Consider the following 22,006-nt stretch of genomic DNA (forward strand, 5'->3'; position numbering starts at 1 on the left):
AGGGCACCAAACTCTGGAATTCCATTGGATGACCTTACACATGCATATAAAAAGAATCTACCAGCAACAAAGTAGTCAGGAAGATAAATGCATCTTTTTTACCCTGAACATTTCTTCGTACATTTGATATCCCTCCTTCATTGCACTGCTCCCTCAGCTAAAAGGAGTTCAGTTGAGTGAGTTGGGGAGTTATAATGGACTCAGTTGTTAAGTGTGGGAGTCTAGGGAAAATCTCATGACAGAACATGATGTTAATTCCACTATCCTAAGAAGAAAACCGTCAAAATTGGAGCTTTAACAAGACTGATTATTAACTCATTGTGTACCGCAGGTGATGGGCAAGTGGACTTTGATGAATTCATGACGATACTCGGCCCTAAACTATTGTCATCTGAGGTGCGGGAAGGTTTTCATGGCAGCACAATAGACTCCATATTTTGGCAGGTAAGATATTTATTTGCTTAGATACTTTGTGGTAGTATCTGCATTTTAAAATCTTGTGCAATGTCACACAGCGACAAGGTCTGTTTGATACTTTGATGTAGGAGATGAACAATTGCATTGTTTATCAGATTAGTGTCTGATTTCAGTTGCAGAGTGCGGCAATGATTGATTTGCACCACATGAGGTACAGTTGTAAGTTTGCATCAGGAAGTCTGCTGTTATAAAAGCGTACTCATGATTTCTGTGATATTGCAACGACTCCAGTGGCATGTCAACAGCTCTGTAAAAATATAAAATATATCTATGAATATTTGATACCACTGGAGTTAATATGTAACCATAGGACCATTAATGGTTGCATGCATTCATATTACAAACTCATTTCATTTTGCACAAAATAATTTGTCTATTTATTCTTTGACATAAAACAAGATATTGTTATAGTGAAAAATAGCCACCCTCAAATCTATGTGAGTGAAGAAAGCAAATTTGAATTTGACAAGGGAGACGATTTGATTATTCAAAGGAACTTACGGTTATGTAAGAGCTTTTAGCAGATATTTATAATTGTCAACTTCTTGCAGACCCTTGTTATTTCAACCTTTAGTCTTGGGTCTGCTAGTTTCCAAGGTGACTCAACTATCTTTAAACTGCCTCTAGTTTTCCTTATCTCTTTGCTCTGTATAGCCCTGAATAAATGTGCTTACATAGAGTATTACAACTGCTAAATTAACGTTCCCCAAACCACTCTTGGTCATGCATCTCATCATGTGAGGAGGAAGTCAAGTGTAACTGCACCCTTTACTTCAAGACTATCAAGCGCTTCAATTTTAACTCTCCTAATGTTAACCCCTCTGTTCCTACTTCAGATGTAATGATTACACCTACAGTTTCAGTACAAATATTAAGAACAGAATATTTTCTGCTTGGTCAGTCACTGTACATACCTATAGAATAAGGTTAAAAATCACACAACACCAGGTTATGACCTGCTGTTGTGTGATTTTTAACTTTGTCCACCGCAGTCCAACACGCACCTGCAAAACCTGTAGAATAAAGAAGATATGCAGAGGGAATGAAAATGTTGTCATTACTTCATTTTACTTTAATAATATTTTATAATTTTGAAATTCAAAGTAATTGTTCATGTCTTATGAAAAATACAATTGTAGAATGGCTAGTGAGAATTTGCTAGTGTCGTTTATGGCAGTTTGAGATGCTGTAATGATTTTTGTTCTGTAATTGCTGTAGATGGTTGGCATTGATGTTGAAAAGCACTTGACTGTTCTTGATTTTTGTTTCTTCTGTCACTCAGCTCAGCGGGAGCTGCATTCTTCACAGGGTGACAAGCTTGTAGAATTTGCTGGGAAACACTATTTGTCATGAATGGTATTGCTGTGGTGAAATAATGGTTACGAATTTTCATGTAGTAGTAAATTAATCTGTAAAGATATCTTGCTTCCTTCCTCCCATTCATAATATTAATAGTTACAACTTAGCAATCTAAAAACCGATGAGAACATGCTTTGAGTTGGGGGGAATGAGTGAATAGTATATACCAGGAATAACTCATGAGTGGCATAAGGAACAGCATCTAAGGGACTCCTGTTCAAGTGTGTGTCCAGACAGTGAGGCCCTGACATTTCTGGGGCAGGAGAATGTGGCAGATCAGTGACTGAGGGCTGTGAGGTAATTTTGAAAAATTTTTTGGATATCTTAGATTTCTGCTCCTCAACAGCCCCAGTTGAAAACCAGACACTTTTAAAATTGGGGCAATATTATGCTGTGCACTATCTACACTGTATACTCGATACAAAGTGAGTCATTGTACAGTGATCCAAATTAAATTAGGTTACTATGGCAAACAACCAATCTGCCTCAGTTGCACTTTGGGTAGTGTAGTTATCAAGCAGATTTAGACCATGGGTGGTACTGTTCGAAGTTTGGTGGGGAATGAGGTGGCAGGCTGCAATTTATAAACTTAATGGCCACAGTGACATTGACCATTGAATGATAGACTACACTAAGAAGACCAGCAGAACAAACCAACAAAGTACATCTTAAAAATGTTTGAAGATTGTTATGGAGGCCACCAGGTTTACTCACCTTGTGAAGCAGCAAAATTCTTTCTTCCTCAGTCAGATTGAAAATCAATAGGAATAAGTGTCAGTAGAGATGTAGAGCAGGCTGCTGAGTCACTGTCACCTACTTCATGCTATTGTGCAAAGTCAAGATCAGCCTCTTTGATTCTAAGATTATTTGTTCCACATAGGGGACTGATCAAGCATTTGAGCTGTTCCAGTCCTAGTGCAGAACAATTACTACACGATCAGAAGATCATGGGGATATGTTCGTATTGCTAGCTTCATTTATGAGGCTTATAATTCTTCTCCAATAAAGAACCTGTTAAGGTCTTCCTTGACAACATGATACCAAAAGAGTAGCATCTGAATGTAGCCAAACGAAGTAGCACAAACCACAGACATTTCAGTCTGTGAGAATGTTTTGTTCTATAATTCTCTTATTAACTGTTCAAGTTTCACTCTGTTTACCATTCTAGATTTATGATTGTGAAATACTTGGGAACTAATGCATAATATTAAAAAAAGGTATATCTAGAATGAGGTTGATTTTGACAGCATGTTTGTGTCAACTGAGTATTAGTGAATTGGCAGACTGCTTCCATTGCTACTACATTAACTTCAGATCCATTGCAGAAAGTTAATATCCACTTCAAGGTGTGAAAGTTGGTTTTTGCCTGGCAGCTCTTTGTAATTTTTGAATTGCAAATTTGAATTTGTGGTTATGTGCTCATGACTGACCTCGAAATAACCATTAAATGCGGCTGGATGTGTTTGAATGATTTGGATGCTGTTTAGTGAACAGTCACTCCTCAAAGTGTGTCGTTTCCATGGACACAATGACATTTGTACATTTGCTATCATCAATTCAGCTGAGGAGGGCAGATAGTGTATTGTTTTAAGTTAAGCATTAGTCACTCTGTCTTGCTTCTAACAAGGCAAAATAATACTGGTGAAAATTGATTTCCCTTGTGAAGGTGGTCAGAACGTCATTGAAAACCTGTGACTAACTCCTGTAATTTCAGAATAGATGATTAAATTTGAACAATTCAGAAAACAGAAATAATGCTGGACAAATAGATTTTTTTTTCCCAAATGTCAGCATGTCCTTTAACAAATTAATTGAAATGAAAGCTTTGCAATTGGTGTTATCTTAACACTGGCAAAATAGCACATTTAAAATAACAGCAATTATAAGGAGGGCTGGTAACCAGAGGGCACAAATTTAAGATAATTGGCAAAAAAAAATCTGGAAAGAAGAATTTTTTTTTGTGCAGAAAGGTTCCTGGTCTAGAACGCACAGCCCGAAAGGTGGTGGAAGCAGATTCAGTTGTAACTTACAAAAATAAATTATTTATATGCTTGTAAGCTGTGTAAAGAGTATGGGGGTGAAACTACATGTCTGTTTGATACATGATTGCGTCTCAACTAGCAGATACTGTTAGAACCTTGTGCTGGCTTGTGCAGAGAGGGTACCATTGGAATTGGAGGTTGTCAATATAAACCCAATCAAATCAATTCAGAGTCAAACTGGATGTTCACAGAATGAATCAAGTTGGCACAAGAGAAGCTGGTCAAATGCAGAATCATGGTGTAAGCCTGCAGAAGAGACCACTTGGCCATCGTGCCTATACAGGCTTGTTAAATGAGCAGGATTACTTTGTGCCAGTCCCCTGCGTGTTGATCTCCTGCTTTTCCCCAAACTCTTGCACATTACTTTTATCCAAATAATTATCCAGTGCCCTCTTGAATGGCTAAATTGAACCTTCATCCACCACACTTCAGGCTGTCCATTTCACACCCTAACTCCCTGCTGAGTGGAAAAGATTTTCCTCACTGCACCCCGTGTTGCTTTTGCAGATTGCTTTAAATCTATGCCCACTTATTCTTGTTCCTTTTACAAGTGGGGACGCTTTCTGCCTAGCTACTCTGTCCAGCCTGCTCAGGATTTTGAAAGGCTCTGTCAAATATCCTCTTAGTTCTCTTCTCTGCAAGCAGAACTGTCCTAAGCTCTTTAATCAACCCTCATGATGCAGTCAGAAGGCATCTAATCTCAATGATACAGCATGCAGGCTCCTGTCTCCGGGCTTGTCCTCTTCAACTGCTTTTTCTTTCCTTCTTCATTTTCTCCCCTTCTTCTTTTCTCAGTTTTATATAGTTTTCGCTCAAACTTACCTTATAAAGGTCACTATTTGGTGAGGTCTGGAGCGGTGGCACATTCAGAGCAGAGTGGCTACGGAGTCAGCCAACCAGTGAAACCAGGAATGGGATTTTGGTGTCCATGTGGAGTGTGCTAGTGTAGCCCGGAGTGGGACTCTGGAGCATCGGGGGCTGTGCTGGTGTAGCCCGGAGTGGGACTCTGGGGCATCGGGGGCTGTGCTAGTGTAGCCCAGAGTGGGACTCTGGGGCATCGGGGCTGTGCTAGTGTAGCCCGGAGTGGGACTCTGGGGCATCGGGGCTGTGCTGGTGTAGCCCGGAGTGGGACTCTGGGGCATCGGGGCTGTGCTGGTGGAGCCCAGAGTGGGACTCTGTGGCAGTATGGTATAAGCTGGTGTAGCCCAGAGTGGGACTCTGGGGCAGAATGGTATGGGCTGGTGTAGCCCAGAGTGGGACTCTGGGGCAGAATGGTATGGGCTGGTGTAGCCCGGAGTGGGACTCCGGGGCAGTATGGTATAGGCTGGTGTAGCCCGGAGTGGGACTCTGGGGCATCAGGGGCTGTGATGGTGTAGCCCAGAGTGGGACTCTGGGGCATCGGGGCTGTGCCGGTGTAACCCAGAGTGGGACTCTGGGGCATCGGGGCTGTGCCGGTGTAGCCCAGAGTGGGACTCTGGGGCAGTATGGTATTGGCTGGTGTTGGCCAGAGTGGGACTCTGGGGCAGAATGGTATGGGCTGGTGTAGCCCGGAGTGGGACTCTGGGGCAGTATGGTATTGGCTGGTGTAGCCCGGAGTGGGACTCTGGGGCAGTATGGTATTGGCTGGTGTAGCCCGGAGTGGGACTCTGGGGCATCAGGGGCTGTGATGGTGTAGCCCAGAGTGGGACTCTGGGGCATCGGGGCTGTGCCGGTGTAGCCCAGAGTGGGACTCTGGGGCAGTATGGTATTGGCTGGTGTTGGCCAGAGTGGGACTCTGGGGCAGTATGGTATGGGCTGGTGTAGGCCAGAGTGGGATTCTGGGGCAGTATACTGGATTAATGGTGCTGGAAGAGCACAGCAGTTCAGGCAGCATCCAACGAGCCACGAAATCGACGTTTCGGGCAAAAGCCCTTCATCAGGAATAAAGGCAGTGAGCCTGAAGTGTGGAGAGATAAACTAGAGGAGTGTGGGAGTGGGGAGAGAGTAGCACAGAGTACAATGGGTGAGTGGGGGAAGAGATGAAGGTGATAGGTCAAGGAGGAGAGGGTGGAGTGGATAGGTGGAAAAGGAGATAGGCAGGTCGGACAAGTCCGGACAAGTCAAGGAGACAGTGCTGAGCTGGAAGTTTGAAACTAGGATGAGGTGTGGCAGTATGGTATGGGCTGGTGTAGGCCAGAGTGGGAGACTGAGGCAGCATGGCGTGTGCTGAGGTAGCCTGGAGTGGGACTCTGGGGCAGTATGGTGTGTGCTGGTATAGCTTGGAATGGGTCTCTCGGGCAGCATGGTGTGGGGGTGTAGCCTGGATTTGGACTCTGGGGCAGCATGACATGGGCTGGTGTCGCCTGAAGTGGGTCTCTGTGGCAGTATGGTGTAGGCTGATGTAACCTGGAGTGGGACTCTGGGGCAGCATCACATGTGCTCATGTAGCCCGGAGTGGGGCTGTAGCAGCAGAGAAGGAAAAATTGAACTCTTTTTTTTAGTTATCTTTCTTTATTCTTTATTTCAAATTAGTGAGAATGGTGCCTACGCAGTGTGATGGTACACACTTTTCACTGCATTTTATATTGAATACACGTGACAATAAATGATGCAAATCAATTCAATATTGTTTGTACATTAACTCACAGAAGTGTTAAAATAAGCTGATAGTATGCCAGAATCACATTAAATGACATATTTGATGTGGTGTTTTGTTTTGTTCACTGGTGCATGTGGGCATTGCTGACTGGCCAGTATTTTTTACTGCTGTCCCTAGCTACCCTGATGAAGGTGGTGATGAGCTGCCTTCTTGAACTGCTGCAGTTCATGTGCTGTGGCTTGACCCACAATACCATCAGGGATGGAATTCCAGGATTTTCACTCAACAACAGAGAAGGAAAAGCGATATATTTTCCAAGTCAGGATGGTGAGTGGCCTGTTTTTTCTGCCCTTGTCCTTCTAGATGGGTTTAGAAGGTGCTGTCTGAGGAATTTGGTGACTGTCATGTAAATAATACATACTGCTGCTACTGAGTGTCGGTGGAAGGAGTAGATGCTTGTGGATGTGATGCTAATTAAGTGGGCTGCTTTGTCCTGGGTGATGTTAAGGATCTTGAGTGTTGTTGGAGCTGCTTTCATCCAGGCAAGGGGAGAATCTTCCATCACACTCTGGATGTAGGACAGGCTTTGGGGAGACAGGAGGTGAGTTACTCACTGCAATATTCCTAGTCTCAGGCCTGCACTCGTAGTCATTGTGTTTATGTGCTGAGTCCAGTTGAGTTTCTGGTCAGTGGTAACCCCAAGGATGTTGCTGTAGGGGATTCAATGATGGTAACGCCATTGAATGTCGAGGGCTGGTAGTTAGATTATCGCTTAATGAAGATGGTCATTGCGTGGAATGTGTTGGTGTGAATGTTACTTCCATCTGTCATTCCAACCCTGCACGTTGTCCACATCTAAGTTACATTTGAACATGAACTGCCTCAGCATCTGAGGAGTCATGACCGGTACTGAATATTGTGCAGTCATTAGCGAATATTCCCATTTCCGACCTTATGATGGAGGGAAGGTCATTGATGAAGCAGCTGAAGATGGTTGGGCCTTGGGCAGTACCTGCAGGAACTTTTGCAGAAATGCCCTGGCGCTGAGATGACTAACCTCCAATAATCACTACCATCTTCCTATGCATCAGGTATGACTCCAACCGGTGGAAAGTTTGCCCCCTGATACCCATTAATTCCAATTGTGCTCAGGCCCCTTGATGCCATACTCAATTGATGTAATCTTGATGTCTAGGGCTGTCACTGTCACCTCCCCTCTGGAATTCAGCTCTTCGGCCCATGTTTGAACCATATCTGTAAGGAGGTCAATAGCTGAGTGGCCCCAGGGGAACCCAAACTGGGCGTCACTGAGCAGGTTATTGCTGAGAAATGCTGCGTTGTAGCACTGTTGATGACATCTTCCATCGCTTTCCTGATGATCGAGAGTAGACTGATAGGTGGTAAATGGCCAGGTTGGATTTGTCCGGCCTTTTGTGTCCATGACATACCTGGGCAATTGTCCACATTGTCAGGTAGATGACAGGGTTGTAACTGAATTGGAAGAGCTTGTCTATGGGAGCTGCAGGTCCTGGAGCACAAGTCTTCAGTCCAATGTTGTCAGGACCCATAGCCTTTGCCACATCCAGTGGTTCCAACTATTTCTTGATATCACATGGAATGAATCAAATTGGCTGAAGACTGGTATCTGTGATGCTGGGGACCACTGGTGGAGGCTGATACGAATCATTCATTTGGCACTTCTGGCTGAAGATTGCTGTGAAAGCTTCAGCCTTATCTTTTGCACAGTTGTGTTGGACTCTTCCATCATTGATGATGGGGATATTCGCAGAACATGCTCCTCTACTGAGTTGTTTAATTGTCCACTTCCATTTAAGATTGGAAGAGGCAGGACTGCAGAACCTAGATATGATCCATCAGTTATGGGATTGCTCAGCTATGTCTATCATTTGCTGCTTATGCTTATGCTGTTTAGCATGCATATAGTTCTGTTTGGTAACTTCACCAGATTGACTCTTCATTTTCAGGTATGCCTGGTGCTGCTGCTGGCATACCCTCCATTACTTTCCATTGAACCAGGATTGAGCCCTGGCTTGATGGGATATGCTGGACCATGAGGTTGCAGCTTGCGCTGAAATACAATTATGTTGCTATTGATGAGCCACAGTGCCTCATGCAAGCCCAGTTTTGAGATGCTAGATCTGTTTGGAGTCTGTCCCATTTATTCTTGTGATAGTGCCACCCAACACAATGGAGGGTATCCTCAATGAGAAGATGGTACTCAGTCTCCATAAGGACTGTGCAATTGTCCCTTTTACTGATACTGTCATGGACAAGTGCATCTGCAGGCAGTGGATCGGTAAGGATGAGGTCGAGTATGTTATTCCTACTCTTTGGTTCCCTCTCCACCTGCCGAAGACCCGGTCTAGAAGCCATGTCCTTGAGGACCTGATCAGATATTTGACCCCATGAAATTACATGTAAGAGATAAGTTGTAAAATTAATGCAGCTGATCAAAGATACATTCCAGCAGCCCATGTTATCTTATCTGAGGCCTTATTTTCTGTGAACCTGATGGAATTGCTTTTTGAGACAGAAGGAGACATTTCTGTGGATTCAGTGGATGCACTAGTTTTAGATGAATGCCCCTGTGATAACACTTATAAATGGCCATCATTTAGAGATAAATTTGGTCATGGGTTCAGACAAGTACCTGACCTTGAGAATATTCATGCCCAGACTCCATATCTCACACTCCACAATAGTGCACTGATCTTTTTTTTGTACGCATTTATGATTTTGTTGAGCTTAAGATCTTCCTTAAGCATATTTATCTATTCATCTAGAGAACTTTATATTACTGTGCAGGAGCTGGGAGAGAGAATGTAGGACTGACATTACTTTTGTTAGCATTTGTAGCGTAATGTGTGCAGTGACAATAATCAACGAGTGCTCCAGAAAGGGAACAGTCATCAAGATCCAAATTCGGGAGATCGAAATTCGGTTTCTGTTTCTTGTTCCTTTACACCACACCAATTTGCACTTCTTTGTGATGACAGACTTTTATCACAAGTTACCTGCCAATGGTAATAATCTACAGGAAAAATGCAATAGTCTAGCAGGGGATATAAATGGTTGTTGCAAATGAAAAGCTGAGTGGCTACTAAGTGTAATGTAGAAAAACATGAGAATACATTTTGAGGACAAGAATAAATTATGGGAATACTTTGAAACGGTGATTTTTTTTTTCAATATGGTGCAGAGGCCAAGATATCTGGCTGACAAAATATTCCATCGAATAATATAGAACGTACAGCATAATAACATATCTTCTGACTCATGTTCCATGCCAGTGTTTATTCACAGGCTACACAACCCTTTGTAAATCCAGTTACTTTTGAATAGAATTTAGAAGGCAGGATAGATCTCTGTGTCCATATTGAGGGATTTCAACAGAAGTGAAGAGTTCATACTGAAGAATAAGTTTGGTCAGAATTTTCCCGGGCTATGGTGTGAAATTAGGGAGAATTGTGTGAGATGTCAAGTGAAGTCTTTCTTGATGTTGAGGCCTCCAAGCCTCATTTTTCCAAACAAATCCCAGATGGTGAGATGCAATTCTTGCTGAAGAGAGGCACAGGGCCTGCTAATGGTATTCTATCTCGTCATTATTACCTAATCTCACCTCCGTAATATGCAGGTTCCCATTCTCCCACACAATGGACAGAAACTAGATGTTGAGAATTCCCAACATGAAAGTCCGAGCTGGCACCAGGCGACCGCATCTTGGGCACCCAGCGCCAACATCTCAGGGCATGCTCTTGAGGTCAGCGATCACATGCACCCTAGCTCCACAGACACAGACATTTGACACTCAGCAGCCTCTGCATAGCATCATGGCACATCTCTGACCCACTTAGAATTAATTTCTTTACTGTAATACTACACTTTGGAGCGCACTGACACCTTTTATTGGATGCTGCAGCAAGGACACATATGCTGCATTGGCACAAGTACCAATTGGACCAAGCTGTGCCTCAGGCTGCTTACTAGCTCTGTCGGTGCTCACCCACTTTGTGCCTGTCTGGGTGCTCACAGTGTCCCTGCTTTGCCTTGTGTTTTATTGCTTTGTCGTCTCAGCCGCACCTTAAAGTCTCACAATACCTTTTTCCCTGCCCCACAGTTGAGAGCAGACACAATCCCAGGCAGCTTGTCACAGTTGTCAGCAGTCGTCCATGAAGGCTATATGGTTCTTGCTGAATGTCACAGTCCTCCTTCAGTCTCACACCTGCACTATATTCCAGCTGCATAAACAGCAAACACACTGCAGGTGCAGCAACTGAGTGACTGTATCTCAAAGTCTAGTGGGTGGGTGGTGGTTTGGCAGTGTAGTGGTGATGTAGTTCTCCAAGTCCAGGGAGTCAGCCTTCAGGCAGGTGACCCCAGCAAAGTAAGTCAAGGGTATTGAGCTGGGGGTTTGGGCATGGTCAAGTGTAATGGAGTGGATAGCGAAGAAGGTTACCTCAGAGTGTACTCTGATCAAATGGGCCAATGGGCTGAGGAGTGGCAGATGGAGTTTACTTTAGATAAATGCGAGGTGTTGCATTTTGGAAAAAGCAAATCAGAGCAGGACTTATACTCTTAATGGTCAGGTCTTAGGGAATGTTGTTGAACAAAGAGACCTTGGAGTACAGGTTCCGTGAAAGTAGAGTCGCAGGTGGATAGGATAGTGAAGAAGGTGTCTGGTATGCTTTCTTTTATTGAGTATAGGAGTTGGGAGGTCATGTTGCGGCTGTACAGGACATTGGTTAGGCCAGTTTTAGAATATTGCATGCATCATCATCCTTCCTATTGGGATGATGTTGTGACACTTGAGAGGGGTCAGAAAAGACTTATGAGGATGTTGCCAGGGTTGGAGGATTTGAGCTAAAGGGAGAGGCTGAACAGGCTGGGGCTGTTTTCTCTGGGGCATCAGATGGAGGTTTATATAATCATGAGGGACTTGGATTGGGTAAATTGGCAAGGTCTTTTCCCTGGGGTGGGGAAGTCCAGAATTGGAGGGCATAGGTTTAGGGTGAGAGGGGAAAGATATAAAAGGGACCTATGGGGCAGCTTCACCATGTAGAGAGTGGTACCTGCATGGAACGAGCTGCCAGAGGAAGTGGTGGAAGCTGGTACAATTACAGCATTTAAAAGGCATCTGGATGGGTACATGCATAGGAAGGGTGGAGAAGGATATGGGCCAAGTGCTGGCAAATGGGACTATTATTGGGTTGGGATATCTGGTCAGCATGGACGAGTTGGACCGAAGGGTCTGTTTCTGTGCTGTACATCTCTATGACTTCATGACACTAAGTTTCTGAGTGAGACAGGTGGATTCAGGGGTTTGTAAATTACAGTCCAGGGAGTGGGCCACAGTCACTTTTTTGGTCCAGTGCAACCAGTCTGGGGATTCCTGCGGACACAGTCATGGAGCTCTACAGAAATCAGTTAAGAGTTTGGTCACTTCTTGTTTGAGGCTACATTGCTCAAGGGAGTGGGCCATGATCAATCCTAGGGTTACAGTCATTCAATGTGAAGCGTGGTTACTAGGTCTCACTGCTGTCAGAGAGAGGCTAGGGAACCTAATTCTCGGTGCTGAAGTCAGAATGGTGGGATGCAGAGAGGATAACAAAACTAAAGAGAGGCAATTCAAATTATAAGGTAGGGAGGGAGAGAGATGATAGAGCATGGAAAGGAAAGGGATCATATGTAGTGGAGCTGGATCGTGGGGGAAGTGCACTGTCAGTAAGCAGCATGTTGGCTCCCATGTAGGAACAATTCATTACTACATCGGGCATGCCTGGTGCTGGGAGAGAGGGGGTAAAGTGGGCAGATCAAGGCTTGAATGAACAGTTTAGGTGGGGGACCTGACCTAGTGAAAAGTCTATGGTTTTGATAAGGAGGGTGACCAGGAAGGAGATGTTTCTGTTTGGGAGTTTACCAAAACAGAGCGGCTAAGCCTGTTCAAGGAACAATCACTGTAACCTTCCAATATGCTGTAAATGACAAGTGCACAATTGAGATGGAAATGCCTGCAGGAATATCTGGAATGGCTGGATCAGTGTAGTTTACATGATGGAGGGGCTTCAGGTTCAAGGGAAATGTGAGGCTCTTCAAAGGGCAACTTATTAAACAGACACCCACACTCTGAAGCTGAAACTCACCTACAGGCAATACATTCTTTGTACCCCTCACCTTTAGTCAATCTTTGCCCCGATCACTCCTGACCGTATCGTGCAAAATAATGACTGAGTCCCTCTAATGCCTTTGTTTGTTTACCTGGAAAGATTGAGCCTTGTTGCTAAAGTAGCAGTCACCCTCCATTTGCCCATTGCCTGCATATGGTGCAGGAGCTGTTCATTTCACATCTTGGACCATCCAGCGTTGTGTAGCAGTAAGGATGAGTGGGCTCGGTATCTTCAATGTTGTAGTAGCAGCAAGATAAGAGACTCACACAAATATTCTGGTGAATATTTATATATATGTACAAAAATAGAAACATATTTACATTGACATGTCACCTGTGTCACCAATGTGCCCTCAGAAGATATTCTTTCTTTCCCTCTGACACATCTCGGTATATTCATGTGGTCTGTAGCTGGTGTAGAGAGAGCCTGCCCTACAGTGTAGACCATTGACCTTGGAGGTTTGGTCAGGTGGTGCTAGTGGTGTTTTTATCTTGAGACCCAGACTTGTTCATTGTGTCCTGCCTAGAGCTAGGTATACCCTCCTTGGTTTGATTCTCACAGGGCTGAAGGTGGTAGCCTGGTGGAGGTGATAGGGTCATAGAATCATGCAGCAATGAAAAAAAAACATGCTTCAACCCAACTCGTCCATATTGGAGGCCCAAACACCTAAGAGGAGACTTCAGGCGGGTCTGTGTATGCTTCCTCCATTGCCAGATGCCTCCTGATGTCACCCTGTCTCCTTGTTAGCAAGTGGCATCAGGAGTGCAGTCATGGTCTCTCATTCCCCAAGTCACCTTACTGTTGGTGGTAAGCCCCAGTGACTAGGGTGATCGTGCTTATATCCAGTAGACTCCGGGATTGCTGGAATTGGCTGTTATGGCAGTTGCCAACCTGCTCATGGACGTATCTGGACAATCACAGAGGCAGCAGTATCCCACCCGCATTGCTACAGTTGTACAGCCCTTTTGAGTTAGTTTGCCCAGATCCCCCAACAGACCTGGCTGTGTGCTTATGCAGGTGAATAAAGTCCCCACCTGCTGACACCATGGCTGATCTCCTGCCTGGGCCTGAGCAGGTGCCTAGTCTGGCAGAGCTCCAAGTATTAGTGAGGTGGGCTGTTTCTTCCCTGGCAAAATGCAGATCATACGGCAGTGAGAATGGGAGAGTGTGAGCCTTGGTGGGAGGTGGATAGAACAACAGAGATAGAGTGTGTACGAGATAGCAGAGAGCTGCTGGTGGCACGTACCATGCAGGAGCAGAGAAGGTCATTGACCTATTTCCTGCATTGCTGGGTGTTTTTCCAAACCAGGAGTGCTACACTGACCTGGGTTAGTGACCTCAGACCAGGCTGGCACGGGTTGATGTTGTGTTCTTCTCTGCAGATCATGATGAAAGAGGATATCTCTTTTATGCACCACCCCATTCACCAGGGCCTCCACGTCCTTGTCTGCAAAGTGGGGCATTAATTTCCCCATGTCTCCTGTGATTGTCTAAGGCAGGACCAGCCTTTTAGTGTTTACTCAGGTGTGCAATGGCCTTGTAAGGATGGCATCAAGGTTGCTGGTATATTCCGACATATCCTGGCAACCGTGATTTTGCTTGCATCAAATGAGAGGGTCAACGTAAAGTTGTGTTTGGTAGGTCATGAGGCAAGTTTGCGATAACTGCAAGAGAAACCTCGGAGGGCTCACACAGGAAGACCCTCCATTAAACTTGATACAAATGACTCGTGGTCAAAAGCTGCGAAGATTCAGCCCATCGTGTCACACCTGGAATACCATGTACCATTATAGAACTTTACTCCAGAAATGACAAAAAAAGCCTTGGGAGTTGCAACATGGAATTAGCAGCTTGGTAATAGCCTGAAGTATGGTGTAAGGCTGCAACTACATCACTACAACCAGTGATCAAGCTGAACTGCAAAAGTTGAGGAAAGACTTGATAAAGAATTCAAAATAGCAGAAGGCATATAAGTGGTAGGGCAAAGCGTATAGAGGACTGTGAAACTTTGCAGAGGGATATAAATACTTGAAGTGAGTGGGCAAAGGTCTAGTAGATGGAATACAATGTTAATACATGTGAAGTCATCCAGTTTTGCAGGAATAATAGTAAGAAAGACTATTATTTGAATGCTAAACAATTCCAGCATGCTACTGTGCAGAGGGACCTGAGTGTCCTTGTGCATGAATCACAGAAGGTTGGTCTGCAGGTGCAACAGGTAATTAAGAAGGCATATGGAATTTTGTCCTTCATTGTTGAAGGGATTGAATTTCAAAGCACGGAAGTTATGCTGCAGCTGTACAGAGTGCTGGCAAGGCCACACCTGGAGTACTGCGTGCAGTTTTGGTCTCCTTACTTGAGAAAGGATGTACTGGCACTAGAGGGGGTGCAGAGGAAATTCATTCGGTTGATTCCTCCAGTTGAGGGGGTTGGCGTATGAGGAGAGAGTGGGATTATATATTCATTGGAATTTAGACAAATGAGGGGGAATCTTTTTGATACATATAAAATCATGCAAGGAATAGATAAGTTAGACGTAGAGAGGAAGTTTATACTGGCGGGTGAAACTAGGACAAGAGGGCATTGCATCAAAATTAGGGGGAGCAAATTTAGGACTGAATTGAGAAGAAACTTCTTCAGTCAGAGGGCTGTGGAAATTCCTCCCCAGTGAAGAGTTGAGGCTTCATTGTTTTTAAGGCTAAGGTTGAACAGTAAAGGAATGAAGGGTTGTGGTGAAAGGGTGGGTACGTGGAGCTGAGCCCATGAAAAGCAGAGCCATGATAGCGAGTTTTGAGAGGATTTGTAGCTTAGGTTGAGGTTCTGGATGTAGGTTTGCTTGCTGAGCTGCAAGGTTCTTTTTCAGACGTTTCGTCGCCATATTAGGTTTCGTCTTCAGTGAGCCTCTGAATGAAGCACTGGTGGTGTAGCCTGGTCTCATTTTAATGTTTGAGTTTCCTTGGGTTGGTGATGTCATTTCCTGTGGTGATATAATTTCCTATGGTGATGTAATTTTCAGTTCTTTTTCTCAGCGGGTAGTAAATGGGATCCAAGTCAATGTGTTTGTTGATAGAGTTCCGGTTGGAATGCCATGCTTCTAGGAATTCTCGTGCATGCTCTGTTTGGCTTGTCCTCAGACGGATGTGTTGTCCCAATTGAAGTGGTATCCTTCTTTATCTGTATGTAAGGATACTAGTGAGAGAGGGTCATCTGGTTTTGTGGCTAGTTGATGTTCGTGTATCCTGGTGGCTAGTTTTCTACCTGTTTGTCCAATGTAGTGTTTGTTACAGTTCTTGCAAGATATTTTGTACATGACATTAGTTTTGCTTGTTGTCTGTATAGGGTCTTTCTAGTTAATTAGCTGCTGTTTTAGTGTGTTGGTGGGTTTGTGGGCTACCATAATGCCAAGGGGTCTGAGTAATCTGGCAGTCATTTCCAAGATGAGGTCTGAAAATGAACCTTCCAGCTCAGCGAGCAAACATACATCCAGAAGAGCCATGATCTTATTGAATGGCGAAGCAGGCTCAAAGGGCCAGATGACCTATTCGCGTTCCTAGTTCTTATGCTATGTAAAGTAAATGTGGAAACGGAATCCTTTTGTTGGTGTATGTAACAAAGACAAGAAGTCATGATTTCAGGATTAGTTTTATTATATTAATTGGGTTCTGAATCATGCCAGAAGTTGGCTAAGCATCATTCTTGGGAAGTTTCATGAGGGGTTTATTTTTGAGAGGTCCATAGTGAGTTTTCTCACATTATCTTCTCGTGTTTCTCTTATTAACTATGTAGCACATTCCCATGGTACTCCGCAGGTCCTATTCTCCCATTCACCATAGACAGGACCATTGACCACTGTCAGGAGCTCCCAGGAGTCCTATTGCTTGCACCATCTTTAAAGCCTAGCTGTCTACCTGGTCAAGCACTGGCAGTCTATTGCTGCCATTCACGGTTTGTTTTACTTGCCCTGGACATGTTGGTCAGAGGGTAATTGGCATCCAGCTTTGCCCATGGACACTTGGAGGTCTTGCTGAACAGGGCAGAGAGTGCAGTCACTGTCCATGGAGCATCCTCTGACATGTTAATAACTGATGTAGGTCAGAAGGAGCAAACGCCGAGCAAGAGCTGCCAAGTTTCTGTCTTGACTTTCATGTTGGGAATTGTTGCCGTCAAATTTCCATCTGGCATGTGGAGGGAATGAGAACCTGCATATCAATGAAGTGGGGGAGTTAATGAGAAATAACTGCATGTTTATAGGCCTCTCCATGCGCACAGGTGAGAATCGTGCCTCACAGTTCAACACTTGGTTGGAAAAGGGATTTTTTTGGTCTTGACATTGCCAAAGTTCCTCAGTTCTGAACTTGTGCGATTCTGCCAACTTTCCTGCTAAAGCCTGCATCATTCAGGGCCTGGGAATAATCTGTCCATAGACCCTTTAGCAATAAATGATGACTAATGCTAAATTGAATCCAGTACTTAAACTGGATAATTACTTAAAGAGGGCATATTTAAGAAAATGTCAAAAATCAGGAATTTGGACTGTGGAGGATGATTATGGTGGAATGCTCCCGTCAAACTTGCTCTGCAGAATGTAAATGCTGATTCTTTTTGATCTTCTTGGAGCAGCCTCCATTTAAAGATTGCTGGATAGGCTGCTGAATACTCACAGCTAGTCGGAGCATGCACTCTAATGAGAGCTCCAAGAGAATAAAGAAAAGCATTAGGATCGTATTCTTCAGATGTTCTTCCCCCATCCGACACATTCAGAAAGGATACAGCGGATTGTTGTGCTAAAGGGAGGCTAGTTTATAATCATGCCTCCATAAGGCACATCTTAAGTAATCACCTGTTCTTTCGATGCTTACAGCAATTATTTTCTCCTGGTTCAGCTATGAGTATAATTTCTTTAAAAATGCAAATGCAGATTTTTCTCGCAATGCCTGCTAGAACCATGAAACTTGATTCCAGACGAACCCGATCAGCTCTGCACAGTCACGTTTACATTTAATACTTCAGAAGAAGCTTTTAAGTGAATGTATCTTCACGACTCACGAGGGATAGAGCACTGGGAATGAAGCCCCACCATTTCCGCAATCACGACAAATGTGAGGATTTAATGAAACTACTGAAAGTCCAATTTAATTTTGACCGATTCTTATCCAGGTTAAAAGCAAACTACACCAAGATTCTTCAGAAACGTTGAAAAAAATATTTATTGCAGCTTGCTTAACTTTAGTGAGAACAAAAAAAGAACAGGATTTCTGAGTCGTCAATTAAACTTTTTTCACACACATACACAAACACACACACACACACACACACCAAATATTATGAATGGAGCAAATAAATAGAGGAACACAGTTTGGCATCATACTCCAAAACCACAAAACAACACATTGGGTCCACAATCCTTTTGATTTTGCCTTGATGTTATCTGCACAACAGCGATCAATCCTTTGGTGCTTGGTTGGACCTGGGATGTTTCTTCCCCGGTGAGATTTTGTTTTCTTCCTTTGAGCAGCTCTGAATGGACCTTTTCCCAGTTCCTTCAGCAGTGAATTGGAGAAGGCAGTTTTTCAGAGTAAGCCACCAAAAAAAAGGAGATAAGAAGATTGAGGCTGCCAACCTCTTGAAATCTCCTCGGTATTCCCGTCACTCTCCTCACAGAATTTGTGTTACATTGGAACCTGATCAATCAAATGGTTGTTGCTGTGCCGAGCTTTCCTGAACCTATAACAAATAGCACCAATTGAAAAGTCAAAAGACTGGGTCTCTGTGCAAACATACCCTGCATAGCATCCCTGAAGTTACATAATTTACTGTGCACAAGTTAGTTTTACTTGTTTTTCCAAACCTGTGAATAAATTCTTTGTATTTTCTCTCCTTCTTAAAACAGCATTCATTTTACTCATTTTCAGTTTATAGTCAAAATGGAAATGTGGTCTCCTACAGTATCCTACTCCTTCTGTTCCTCCAAGAAGCACCACCTTCCTGTACTCATTTTACTGCTTTATGGTATAGTTAAGATACTGGTAAAAATGGATTATTGAATTTTAACTTCCATCATCTGATTGTTATACTTGGTACCTTAAAATCACAAATTACAAAATCCCTACAGTGTGAATAGAGGCCATTTGGCCCATTGAGTCAGCACTGACCCACTAAACAGCATCCCACCCAGACCCATCCCCTTACCCTATTCCCAGAACTGTTGCATTTCCCATAGCTAATCCACCTGACCTACACATCCCTGGATACCATGGAACAATTTAGCATGGCCAATCCACCTAACATGCATATCTTTGGACTGTGGAAGCAAATCAGAGTACTCGGAGGAAACCCACGCAGACATGGGGAGAACGCGCAAACTCCACACAGACAGTCGCCCGAGCCCGGAATCAAAATCAGGTCCCTGACGTTGTGCTAACAGTCTAACCAATGCGCCACGGTGCCAGCTCATTGGTTTTTAACAGTTTGTAAAAAGGAAGAGGCATGAAAGTAAAATGGCAGCAGCGGTCAACCAACCACAGATTGAAGCAAGGAATAAGTTGAGTTGTCTGCACTGGTTGCAATTTTTATCCAAGGACATTTAAACCTGGCAGCTAAATCAGTGTTGAGAAATTTGCATTGCCTGTTTAATTCACATAGGTATGATAATTTCACATATTGGAAGATAAAAGGCTCACCTTCTAGTTAGCCAGCTTGGAAAAACAATAGAGCTAAACTCTTGAAAATGCACCAAATTAAATTTTTACAGCTGTGTTTGATAGCTGTGTAAAGTGAAGGAAAAAATAATTTATGACAACAAGATGTGGGACTCTCTAAACAAAAAAAACAAAAGAACTACAGATGCTGGAAATCGGAAACAAAGACAAAAGCAGAAATTGCTGGAAAAACTTAACAGGTCAAGCAGCTTCAGTGGAGAGAAATCGAAGTTAATGTTTCAGTTCCGGTGACCCTTCTTCAGAACCCTTTGACCTTTCTTCTGAAGAAGGGTCACTGGGTCCGAAACGTTTACTCTATTTCTTGCCACAGATGCTGCCAGATCTGCTGCGTTTTTTTTCAGCAATGTCTGCTTTTGTTTCTGTTTCTGGGACTCACTCTTTCCCCTGCCTGTTTCTCCCAGTATCTTAGAATACTGTGCCCAAGTGAAAAAACAAAATTGGCCTTTATTCTCATGTCTGTACCATATGTTTTCTCTTTTGACCTTATTAATTGTGATAGAGCGCATGCGTTTGATGTTGCATTTTATTATTCCTTAAATTAAAACTTTTGTTCAATTGAGAATTAGGTAATGGGCGCCTTTATTTTCTGGTGGACTGCATTTTAATTGAAGTGTAATAGCTGTATGCTAAAAAGAAACTAACAATATTTGTAGCAGACTGAGGAGGGGTTGTAAATGAAGGGGAGTTGATTGCCCTCCTCACCTGATCATAACAGTATCCTTTCTGGCTCGTGGCAAAATGTTTTCAGGAATTTTTATAACAGCTGATCAACCCTTTATCATATGCTTGTTCCTGAATAATCATTATATCTTTATCTGTAGTCCTCTAAATACAAGGAAAAGTCGAAAAATATTTATACACATTGACAGCTTGTCGTTTTAGTTTTTAACTTGGGTATAGGTCCATACAGCTTTTCAGAGGCAATGGACCCAACAGTGCTGTGCCAGGAGCCCATTACCAGTCCTAGTCAGCAGCTAAGCATTTCAGGCTTTTAACATTCCCCACCTTGTGATGCATTAGCTGATCTCACTCAATCTCTTATTACATTGGTGACAGTTGCTTGTTTAGAGAATGAAAGAATTGATTGAGGCTTTAATGTTATCAGTATCCTGTGCCAGGAGGTTATGTCATCATATTGTTGTTGGCTAAGAACAAGGTCAGTTTTGAGCATGGTGCTAGTTGCAGCTGAAGCATCTGTTGCCACTCACTATCAAAGCTTATAATATAGACAATACCAGTTATATTCCAACAGGTTTATTTGGAAGCACTAGCTTTCGGACCGCTGCTCCTTCATCGGATGGATGTGGCCACAACCACCTAATAAAGGAGCAGCGCTCCGAAAGCTAGTGCTTCCAATTAAACCTGTTGGAATATAACTGGTATTGTGTGATTTTTAACTTTGTACATCCCAGTCCAACACCGACACCTCCACAGCATGACTACAATATAGAGACTATTTATAGACAGTAATATAGATAGTGGCACACTGCCTTGTGTGAGACCCCACATAATGGGCAGTTTACAGGAACTTCAAGATCTTCTGGAAAGAGCTCCAAACACATCTAAGTATATAGCACCGAATATGTCTTTTATTAAGAATGACAATAACAATACAAGCCAGCAGTATTGCTTGTACTTTTTTTCTCCCAGTCCCGCCACACTTCTTTGTGTACACGTCTTAGTCTTTTCCCGCAGTCACTTCTGTTTAACTCCCTGACCTTCCCGATCTCTGTAACTGCCTGTGACCACTGCAAACTATCCATTCTGCTACTCCAGCCTGTAGTACAGTCCTACATCCTTTATCCCATCATCAATAGCTGCATCTTCAGCTAGTTAGACTCCACAGTCAAGAACCAGTTCCCGAAATCTCTCTTTCTCTCCATTTCACTCACTTCCATGTTCGTTGTTATGTGCCTTCACACATTCATTTCTTCCCCTTTTGGGGAATAGTGGGGGAGCACTGGAAGATTAACAGGCTGGTTATCAACCTGCTAGAATCATGGAATGAATGCTCATTCTAGGGCTGTTAGTTGTTGGAGTGGAACTCTGTGACAACCGGCTCAGCAGTAACATTGAGTCACAACCTCCACTCCTCCATTATAACCTTCCTTGAAACTCAGTCTTTAACAAAGCTTTTGGTTAGTGCCTAGCCACTTCTGCTTTACCTTGCTGTCCACATATTCTTAGACCTTTGTGTGGCATCCAGCATATTTTCTCCATGTGAAAAAACCTACATAAATGCACGTTATTGTTCACATTATACTTCAGTTGGATCCAAACGCATGAGGGATTATTGTACAATTGCGATCAATTTTAATGTGCCCTCCAGGTATCAATTGGCATTTTGCTGCAGTAGGTGTCATTTTCCAACTGGTAAATGTGGACAAATGCTCTCATAAATCAGCTACCCAAGCCACCATATGTGCAGAGAAGATTTACTAGAATGGCCCTAGGGAGGAGAGATTTCAGATAATTGGAGAAATTCAGAGTTTTCTCCTCTAATCAGTCAAAATAGAGGGCAGATTTAACAGAGGCATTCAAATTTGTGATAGGTTATGAAATACTGAGTTAAGAGAAACTGTTTCCACTGAACATTGGCGAATGAGATGACACAGATTTAAGTTAATTGGCAAAAGATTTGCAGGT

General features: G+C 43.4%; 1 protein-coding gene across 1 annotated transcript in view; it reads left to right on the top strand.

Annotated features, from left to right (window-relative positions):
* caln1 (calneuron 1) overlaps positions 1–22,006 on the top strand; it is a 337,365-nt gene that overhangs the window by 88,976 nt on the left and 226,383 nt on the right. The window contains exon 4 of the mRNA XM_072589560.1: positions 332–444. Coding sequence (XP_072445661.1) covers positions 332–444 — 113 coding nt within the window. The remainder of the gene's footprint in view (positions 1–331; positions 445–22,006) is intronic.

The sequence above is a fragment of the Chiloscyllium punctatum genome, chromosome 19 (genome assembly GCF_047496795.1).
Source record: "Chiloscyllium punctatum isolate Juve2018m chromosome 19, sChiPun1.3, whole genome shotgun sequence".
In the NCBI taxonomy this organism is placed as follows: domain Eukaryota; kingdom Metazoa; phylum Chordata; class Chondrichthyes; order Orectolobiformes; family Hemiscylliidae; genus Chiloscyllium; species Chiloscyllium punctatum.